This window comes from Hoplias malabaricus, chromosome 5 (assembly GCF_029633855.1).
Source record: "Hoplias malabaricus isolate fHopMal1 chromosome 5, fHopMal1.hap1, whole genome shotgun sequence".
NCBI classification, from domain to species: Eukaryota; Metazoa; Chordata; class Actinopteri; order Characiformes; family Erythrinidae; genus Hoplias; species Hoplias malabaricus.
In genome coordinates, this window is record NC_089804.1 from 27,964,975 (window position 1) to 27,976,016 (window position 11,042).

The 11,042-nt window shown below is 38.5% G+C and overlaps 1 protein-coding gene across 1 annotated transcript; it reads left to right on the top strand.

The window, feature by feature from the left end:
• Positions 1 to 2,939: 2,939 nt before the first annotated feature.
• On the top strand, positions 2,940 to 5,115 carry LOC136697492 (uncharacterized). Its single transcript, XM_066672640.1, has 3 exons — positions 2,940 to 3,045; positions 3,138 to 3,187; positions 3,257 to 5,115. Exons 1-3 carry the CDS (start codon positions 3,017 to 3,019, stop codon positions 5,062 to 5,064), a joined length of 1,887 nt encoding a protein of 628 aa, XP_066528737.1. The 5' UTR covers positions 2,940 to 3,016; the 3' UTR covers positions 5,065 to 5,115.
• Positions 5,116 to 11,042: the final 5,927 nt, after the last annotated feature.

An 11,042-nucleotide genomic window follows, 5' to 3' on the forward strand; every position in this document is an offset into this window, starting at 1 on the left:
TTATTAGACAAATCATTTTCCCCCCACATCTACTTTGTTTATTCTGATTTTATTAGCATCAATGTAACAAACACATAACACAACATATCAAATATCATTTCTGTCCTTTCAGTAATATTCAGTGACCTTTCTAGCCGCCCTTCTTTTAGCTTTCATGAGCCTTCAATTCAGAGCCTGTCAGCGTCTTACTTTGTTCCTTACCAAACTTTTGCTGAAGCAGAAACAACTGCCATACAAATGCTCTTGTTATTGCTAGTATTTTCCCTCAGTGTAAATCTCACCTTTGAGAAGGGCCCACAAATCCTCCACAAGATTTATATTAGTTTACATTATTATTCAGTCATCTCTGAGGCCGCTGGTTAGCCAAGCCATGGAGAACTTGGACCTATGTGAAGGAGCACTGCCCTGAATAAAGATCACTGCTGAAGGCTGTAGACTCCGTCCTGGACCACTGCTCCAAGAAAATAAACTAGCAGTCGGTTTGGAAGTTGATTTCCAGTTAATCTTGAGCCCCCCAAAAAATCCCAGTTAGGTCAAAAGTAATGACAGCAGCTCACCCCAGTACAGCTATTCCAGCTTGATGAAGCTCGAATCTAAGTGGTGCCTTGAGTGCATTAATGGTCCAGACAGGCTGATCCATCTGGTTCATCAAGAGGCACCCTCATATGTCTGAACACTTCAACCTTCTTTATGTTGACCATGTCTTTCCTATCTTGTAGCTTAAAGCTTAACTGACACCTGGTGGTAAAAGGGTGTAACAGCAGGTACCTTTTGTTCCCACTGGAGGTGGTGACGTGTAAGCACTTAAGGGCAGGTTGTCTGTATTAAACCACATTACTATCCATTTGCCTCCTACATAGAACAACAGAAACAATCATTCACAGAAGCTCCATGGTGGAATGTTGTTGTTAAGTCAGCATCAATATCCTCTCACTTTCAGGATTTTATAGCAAACATACACTATCACTCATGGTCTCCTAATGATCTTAGGAACAGCCCACAGTGTGGACCATCCATCCAGGTGAGTCTGGAAGCAGAGAGATCAGCCGAGGGAGCGGCCGTCAGAATGAGACTGGGTCCCTGTTACAATTCTTGTACTAGGCCTTTGAATTGTAACCCTTCTGTGCTTTCCCTGGAAATTTGGTGTTTTCAAATATCTAAATAAACCAATCACAGTTATTTTTGGAGTGTTAGCAGCAAGGGAATGGTTTGGTAGGGTGACCGGACGTCCTTTTTTACCCGGATATGTCCTCTTTTTTAGACTTAAAAAAATGTCCGTGCGGAATTTCACAAACGTCCAGGATTTATTTTTTTTTCTACAGTTTACATAGAATTTCGAAAAGCGTTTCGTTCACAAACTAGTCCCGCCCTCCCCTACTCCGATTGGTTCGCTTGAGTGAGAAGGGGGCGTGGTGAAGTAGCCTAGAATTTTCGGATTGGACGCTCTGAGTGTAGAGCTACCGTTATTGGTTGATAACCTTCTTTGTAAACATTTAATTGTTCAGTCTGCACGTCAGTAGTCCTTGTTTACGTCAGGCAAAGCTCAAGTACCCACCCTCATCTCGAGCAGCTATGCCGACACGTAAATGTGATTTCTCGGGTGAATTAAAAAAGAAATTATCCCATGTTTTGTGTAGCAAATAAAGGTGTAAAGTACCTAAAAGCACCCCCGTGTCCTCTTTTTCACCATCTCAGATCTGGTCACCCTAGGTTTGGGAATGGTCAACAATTGCACACATGCACGAGCAAAGCCACACACTGTTCAGTCCCAAATGACACATTAATCTCTGCAGTCCTCAAAATCTACTTTGGTGACGTCAACCAGTGCAGAACTTTAAGTCCAAAAACTTCATAGTGCTTTGCAAACTGATTTTCTTACACACATCGTGTCAATTCGGATTACAAGCATAAAAGATGCACAATAACTCGTTTTCTTGATCAGATCCAAAACAATAACTGGATATTAATTCGATTTTTTTTTTTTTGGTGCTTACAAAAATGTAGGCATGACCAGTCAGTCATTAAAATGACTGGAGCAGAGGTTGGTTACATTTACTCGAGTATATGCGCTTCTGTGCACTTCTAGCAGCGTTTAGGAACCAGCTGAGAATATTAGAAGAGCCCCGACTTCAGACACTTTTAAATCAAGACTTAAAACATTCCTGTTTGAGCAGTTTACAGCTCACTTTAAAATACTCTACACTTTTACTCAGTAACGGCACTTTAGTTCTTTTCTTTTATTGTATCATTTTAAATTATTTTAGTCATTTTTATCATGTTTTATTTTACTCTTTATTTTTTGTATTTTTATTGTTTTAATTGACTTTTATGATTTTTATTCTTGCTTTTAATTTAACAGATTTTTTTTGTAAAGCACTTTGAATTACTTTGTATGAAAGGTGCTCTATAAATAAACTTGCCTTGCCTATTGGATTAGCCTAATACTTTTAAAACTGCAATATTTTTAGTTCTACTAGAGCAACATTAATCATAAAATAGAACTGTCCACACTAGGTCGTGTTACTAAGAAATATTTGTGATGAAAAACAAACAAAACAGACTCTCACTGCTCCCTTTTCAGTACAGAAAAGCTCACATATGCCCTGGAAATAACTGGCTGCCACATTGCCTCATGGGAGTTGTAGTCTTCTTAGATTCTTAGATTCAGCTTTCATCTTAAGCAAAGGAGATATTTATTTGTTTATATTTGTTTTATTCCTTTTTTATTTATATCCTTTTGTAAAACAGTATGAATAAAGTATAGAAGTATAGAATACATTTTTTTTCCAAAAGTAAATTTATAATTAAAAGCACATTTAAACCATAGGATGTGATTAGATAAACATTTCAAAAGAAAAGTCCCCTGGCATGAATTAAGGCTTGGCTGGAAATTATCATTGGCTATCATCTGGTTTAATGAACAGCAGGTGTGTTGAGTGTCCTGGTACTACATAAAGCTCATTGTGAAAATGTGTGTACTGAAGCCTTGAAGTGCCTTTGGAGGATTTGTTTGGCAATGGCTGAAATAATTTGGAAACTGTTGTGGTATGTGTGCACTTCTTTCATTCAATATTTGGAATAAGAAATTAGAGATTTTTTTCTGTGGTGTTAATTTTTCTCTTTTTTTTCCCAAAAAGGATTTCTTTGTTGGTGCTGAACTATGCTGTGCATGCTGATGCTGGAAGCAGTAAGTTTTGTTAGCCAAAACTGTGTATAAGAAATGCTGAAATACATGTCTCATCTGAATTTCTTTCAGTTCACAGACATGGCTGTGCAAAAAGTGTTCATCCTGTGGGAGCTAAAAGACAGTTTGGTTTGCTAGACAGAAGATTTAGACCTAGTTCAGGCAGTCAAGGACGACCTTCATTCCAAGTAGTGTCAGCCCAACCTGTCCAGAGTGTTGCTTCACCTAGATTTGTTTCTCAAGATGTTGGCTTTGGTTTTGACCCAAGTGAAATGGGCTCAAGTAGCTCAAGGGTATATCCATATGTATCAAGGTGGATGTACTCTAACCCTGCTGAAAACGGGTATGAGCAAACTCCATCCCGGCCATTGGAGAGTTATTATCAATATAGCCATTATTTCCAAGATGGCTTGGGTTCTAGTGTGACAGGTACAGGCTCAAGTGACTCAATGCCCTACAGTTCACAGGAATCTTCCTATAGTTCAAGCTATGAACCCTCCACTGTAACTTTTAAACCTGCCCAAAATGCCTTCCAAAAAGTACCTCCAGCCCAGCTAATTCAAACCAAGCCTGCATCAGAAAATATCCCTTCTGATCCTGCTCTGACTGGTGCCTATGACTTTGCAGGTGCTATTCAAGGCTTGAGCTATGCATTGCCGGAACGCTTTTCACAACTTTTCCCGAGTAATTTTCAGCAGGTAGCTTTAGACCAGCAGAGTGGTTATCCGTCTGACTGGTCTTCATACACAAGCAGCTTTAGTCCTGCTAGCATTTTTAAACCGGCCCAAAGCACCTACCAACAGGTAGGGTCTTCCCAGCCAGAAATGAGTGTGACTGGATTGGGATCAGTCTCTCAGCAGTCTTATACATCAGGTTTTAAGCCTCTTTCTAGTGTTGCTAAGCCTGCTCACACTGATTTAGCTTCAGCTCCACCGATCCAAACTACTTCTGGCCTCCCTTTTCAGAATTATGGGTTTGGCTCTAATGTGAATGGCGCAGTTTCAGCATTGTATGGCATTCAGGACTCCCCTTATACCTCAAGCTTTAGGCTCCCTACTGGTGCTACTACTCAGCCTGTCCAAAGTCCTGCCCGGCAGGTAGCCACAGCCCAGCAGAGTGGTTATCCATATTCTTATACCACAAGCATTGGACCCCCTAGCATTTCTAAATCTGTCCAAAGCACCTATGAACAGGTGGCTTCATTCCCACCAATGCAGACTACATCTCCTTTTGGCCTTTATTCTCTGAATGTTGACTTTGGTTCTAGTGAGCGTGGAACAGATTCGAGGGCCTATGGCGCTCAGGACTCGTATACAAGTTTTGGGAGCCCCACTGGTGTTTCTCAGCCTGGCCAATACATGCGCCAAGGGGTATTTTCAGCCCAGCCTGTGCAAAGTGCCTACCAGCAGGTATCTTCAGCTCAGGCTTTTCCAAACGAGTATCAGTCTGACCTCTATTCCCAAAATCTTGACTTTGGTTCTAGTGCAACAGGAGCTAATCAAATCCCTTCAGGAGAACAAGGATCTCGGATTACATTCTATACCTCAAAATATCCACCTGCTAATGTGTTGCTGAATCTCCAAGGTGCTTCCCAGCAAGTGACCCAACCAGCTCAAAGCAGAGCAAACTGGGCTTTTGATTCTTTGTTGTCTGGAATGGCAGGCAGTAGTTCAGTGTCCCTGCCTGGAAGCTCTGGCTCCCTTCTGTCTCAGGGTGGATCCAGTTCTGACTCCACGTTACTGACCGGCCTGGCTCAAGTTCCTGGTCAAGTTTACAGCTCACCCTACGTGCATGTTCAAAGCGCAAGATCCCAGGATGGCTCTGAACTCTCTTCTGTTGGCAAAAGGACTAGCACATGGGCTCAAAAGACTCCTCTGTGATGGCGTAGCTGCTAACTTGATCACCTGTTAAAATAAATACATTTAAACTTTTGTGAAGCCTTCAGTTGCTTAATTCTTTCTGCTTACAGGTTGGACAAGCCTCACATTGTTCATATATTTCAAAATGAATGATTGCTATGATCTCTGGCTGTTTGGATGTCTTTCTCTAGAGGGTGTTGCTAAAGCTAGCAAGTCACTGTAAGTCACCATGTATTTCTGTACACTGACCACTAGGTGGGAGCCTGGTATTTAATTTTGGATGAGCTTGGACAGTGGACAAATGTTTGAGAGAGACATCACACCTTTGGTCAATTGATGGTGAAAGTAGATCAATTCAAATGTAGTTTAAGCATTTATTTTTTGTTTTATTTTATAATCCTTTTTTGTTTATATATAAATAATGGCATGCATAATTATCTGGCCTTCCTAACAGTATGAAGACATGGAGGTTCTTTATTCCCCTCACCCCCAAACAAAATGTGTGTCTGGGACAGATTTGCTCAGAAGTAGCTGGTAACACTGTGAAAATCTGTGTCAAATTAAAGAGTTTCCAGATCACTATGAACTGCAGATGTGTGGGGTTCCACCTCAAGAGAGGTACAGAACATTTGGAGGAACCTCAGGGTCAGCTGATGTGTGGCCTTTACCTCCACACCCTCATCAAAAAGCTGTTTTGGCTTTTGGAGTATTCCCAAAACTCTAAATGATCTTTGAATAGGAAAGACAATCAATTTCACCAAATGTCCGTTATATTAAATGTGCCTCAGCAACCGCCAATTAACTTCTATTAAGTGTGATTTTTAAGGGACTCATTTAATCTCTTCTACAATCCGTTAACAGTGTGTGGTCAGTTACCCAAGGAAATAATGTCAACACATTTTCTGGATCTTAAAAAGACTTAATAAATACTAATCACTCCCACAGTCCTCCTGCAATATCTCATAGATTGTGGTTTGAGTTAAATTATTAATTACAATTTCAAACATGTAATTGTTGTTTTGGGATATTATTATTTTTAATGTTTTCACTGGGCACTTTTTTAGTTTTTATTCAAAAAGCTCATTGTGGAGCCAAACAACAAAAGTACTAAAGTTTGTAGCTACCCCCTTATATTTTGTGAGCTGTATTTTAAACACTGTTTTAAGGTGGACCTATTTTAGAAACAGATGTTCAGCTGGGCATTGTGTGTATAACATTACAGAAAAGGAGGAAATCTGGATGTTTTGGAGCAGCTGCACATGAGCTTCATATCTCCAGGTTCCGTGTCAAGTCTTGGCCAAAGGGTACAAACCCATGAGGTTTGGTAGCGAAGTAGAGAAACCTTTTGTATTTATTCTTTGAATAAATGTAACATAAGAAAAGGGTGTCTGTGGTAACTGTCTGATGCTACAAATACTGTAGATTAAACTACAGCTCTTATTTGGCTTTTTTTTCTTCTTAAAGGAAGACATTGCAAAGCAAACTCTCTCTCTCTCTCTCTCTCTCTCTCTCTCTCTCTCTCTCTCTCTCTCTCTCTGTCTTCTGCTGTTTGGTAGTTATCACATTTGTTGGGCTCAGACAATGTAATTTCTGGCTAATGATTATTCCTGCCTTCTCCTTGCCATTATGGCAATAGACAGCTGTAAAATCAAATGTACACCTGGATGTGTACTCTCACATTCAAATTAAATTCTTTATAATATATTTATACTAACATTCATTTATATCCATCTATCAGAGGTGATTTATTGATGTAAAATTTATGACAAGTGTATCATTAGAGTAACAGCGGCATTGAAAGACCTTTAAAGATTAGATGAGATGGATCATCCATTTCATTTTAAACCAACAAAAGAATAATTTATTATTATCTCTCTGTCTCTCTCTCTCACACACACACACACACACAAACATGCTACATTATTGTCTATTATTTTTGCCTTTTATCAAACAAAAAAAACTGTATTTTGAGACCCCCCCCCCCCCACACGCACACTACCACAAAAATATATATAAATATATATATTATTTTTTATTAAATATTATGGTTGTTGTTTCCTATATCATAATAATACTACATTACATTACATTATACACACACAGACAAAGTTGTTACTATTATTATGTTTTTAATGTAATTTAATAAGGTACATTGAATTAGTCTGAAGTGAACTACACTTATATTTAACCCTTAAACAAAAGTAAATACAAAACAGGATTTATTATAAATTATTGCATTACAAATACTTACACTGCTATGAAATTATTCTACATCTATCTCTCTCTCTGTGTTCTGTCGTACTAGATACACATGCAGGAAACGAGAGCTCCATGAGAGCGAGCAAGTAAAAGTTTCCACACAGCTGGAACCCTGCCCTTTTCATGCAAGTCCAATTACACGGCAGAGGTTTCCACAAAACATATAATGATCAACTGCAATTAAACGTGAGGAGCTCAGGCTTCTGTGCTACATTTATTTTAGTAAAAGCATGACCTGGTCCACCTGTTAGAGCATATTTTAATACTTATGCATTGTCAGGCATGTGGCGTACGTTCTTAAGTTTGGGTTCTCATGTGGTGCATGTTCTCAAGTTAGAGAACAGTTTTTTCATAAAAAAATATATTAAATCCTCTTTAAACTCCCTTAGTAAAAAAAAGAGTTTGTTTTTAAGAAGCCTCCAGATTCTACTATGGAGGCTTTAGATGTTCCTACATATTTTTTTCTAAATGTTTCTTCATTAATTTCTTAGATTTTAATTGCAGTTTCTTAAACACGATTTCTAGATTTTCCAGAAGATATTCCTAAATTTACTAAAGGTTTTTTTTTTCATTTCTTTAATATGCCAAGTATTGTTTACACTGTTTAGGGTTCTGCACAGTTTTAAAAATTAAATAATGCTTTGCCGTCTCCTATGAAGTTGTTATGGCATACATTTTTTTAATTAATTATTTGTTTTTTTTTTTTTTAATAAAACACCTTTACATTTACAAGGTGGAAAATTACAGACAGTAGCTCATTTATTGACCCACAGTTTGTGTTGGTTGACCTCTAGTCCTTCATCAGTGGACACAGGACAATGCTGACTATTCTTGGTGGACAGTTCTCAGTCAAGCAGTGATGCTGAAGGGTTTCAAAACTCTTAACAGCACTGCTGTGTCTGATCCACTCATAGCAGCATAATACACACTGACACTCCTCCAAGACATCAGTGTATCTGCAACGCTGAGAAAGATCTACCACCCAAATCAAACCTGCTCCTGTTGGGTCCTCACCACTGAAGAGCAGGGTGAATGTAAGCATTTAAAGCATGCAGAGCAATATATGGACTACCGTCTGTAATTGTAGAACTACAAGAGCTCCTGTAATTTCCCCAAATTCTTTGAACTGTTCAAAATAAATCTTCCCCAATGATCCATTTTCCAAATTGGTGTTAAATATTGAGTTGTAAATTTGCTGTTGACTACTTTCACACCCTCCACCACAGAGAAAACACACAGAAAGAAGGAAAGTACCAGTGTTTTTTGAGTGGTCAGAGATGTGTACAGAACTACTGCCCTTACTAAAAAACCCTTGAAGAGAGAGAATAGTGTAAAACAGATTCATGTAACTGCTATAAGTACTTTCCCAGTGAAAATGTTCTATCAACGTAAGAACTAATGCTTTGAACTTGCCCCAGTAATTCATTTGCAAGTGGAGTTTTAACACTGAGCTGTAAAGAAAAAGAGTCAAGGATTTCAAAGCTTCATACACAAGTCTGAGAGCCAGAATAAACCACTGCTTATAGGCTCAGCGTTTCAGCTCAGTGATAGACGGGCAGTCACAGTGGGACCTGGCTGCAGCCAGAGGTTTTGATCACTCTTTAATCATCTAGAGCTGTGATTAAACGCCAGAGAGAGCCACAGCATTGATCAGCCGCTATTACACTTAGCAGGAAGCAGCATTAATGGCTGTACAGAGAAGTGAAGCACTTTGAGTAACTTCCAGGCAGAGCACAGCAGAGCAGGGTCTGGTCCACTCTGTAGCTTCCTGTCCAGAAGAATCTGACCGAGACGTAATGAGCTCACAATGATCTTCAGCAGAAATGGAGTGTGGAAAGAAACACTTTAGTCTTAACTGTGTCCAATGGATACATCCATCAGGAATGCTTTCCTTTCTGTGAATTACTGTGTTATTAAAAGCATTAATCTTCATCATTTCTTCTCACTTCAGTAACACTGATATTTCATTTGACTATATTTTAGTTCAATTTAATTTAAACTTCAGTTTAGAGATGAGTTCACTTTATTAGTTTCATTATAATCTTAAAGATCATTTTACAAAAGAAAATGTAAATAAATAAAGGTTTATGTATTAAATTATATTATATTCTTAGCAAAAAGTATTAAAGTTGCAACCAAATATTCTATGGCTATTAACAACAGGAGAATCCTGCTTCAGCTCTGGAAGTGTTCTTAAAAACATACTCACAACAAAAATAATAACGGCAATAAAATTATTATTACAATAACAGATGATTGCCGTAAAAATGTATTGAATATTCTTAAGTTTATTTATTTAATTAAGTATATTTTGTATTTAATTCATTTTTAATAAAATGTGCCATTAAAATTCTATAACTATAATATTTTACCCTTGCACATTGAATTATTCAAATTATTACCTTGATTTCAAACAATAACAATAATAATAATAATAATAATAATAATAATAACGTGTCCTATTTATTATATTATTATTATTGTAACGACCACATACATACATATATATATATATATATATATATATATATAATTATTTAAACAATTTGTTTGGGATGAATTTGAGCTAAAACTTTAAATACAATAAAAAAAATGTAAAATAAAATAATAAAATAGATTTAAAAAGTTCTTCATAATTTTCCTTATTGATATGACACTGTTGCACTGTTGCACTTATCAACAAACTGTGGATGAACTACTCCTACACTGTTAACAAAACAATTCTGAAAAACCTGGAGAGATGCTCTAGAAGCAGCTCTTTCAGTAGCTGGAAGCTTTCAGTGGATGTGTCTGTGATTAATGAAGGCCTCAGCTAGAGCTGCAGTCCAAACCAAGGATTACATCAAGGCTCTGCACAGTACACAACTCAACTAAAGCTCAGAATATACACTGAAGTTTGTATAAGGGTTGGTTTTAGGTTCTCTGGGTTGTGTTGCTGCAGATTTGGCGAGGGTGGCGTTCCCGCTGGGCCGGCGGTGGCGGTGGTTAACAGGGCGTAAAGGGGGGCTTGCGGGTGGGCCGGATTAGCCGAGAGAACTGTTGGAGTGTGAGGGAGTTTCTGAGGCTGAACTCCTGAACTCCCGTCGCCTCGCAGGAGCTGCTGCCGTCCTCTTTTTTGGAGCCTGCCACTCTTGGTTAGGTCACCCAGGGGTCACCATGCTTTCACACGTCTAGCCGCTAACGAGGGGCTCCAAAAGCTCAGCGAGCTGGAGGCCAGGCACTGGCAGCAGCAGGGGATGGTGAAGGGGGGTTTAGTTGGTAAGGAGGGGCGGTGTTCCACTGAGATTTATTCAGACCCAAAGAAGCACACAGAAACAAAACTGGCGTGGCATTATTATGAGGAATGAATTGGGGTGGACAATGTCACTGGCTAACTCAAGACTGAACTCCGAAGAGGCCCTTTAACGTTATTACACAATTTATTTGATAACAAATTCAAACCCAGTTATGAACCCGGGACTTCATTTACAAAGTGCACTTCAATATTATCCATTTCTTCTCTTATTTGCATACAAATGATTTATTTACAGCAGGTCACTGTTCACAAGCTGCGCACTGTAATAAATACAGCCCAGTGTGACTCTTTTCTACTAAACTACAAGTTGGGTGTGGTTATGATGTCACAGAGCACAGATGTTGGGCAATTTCTGATTGGTCTAATTCATCCACACACATCTCTTCAATTCTATATTATTAATAATTATTAATCAGACAATTATTAATAACACAATACAGTTGCT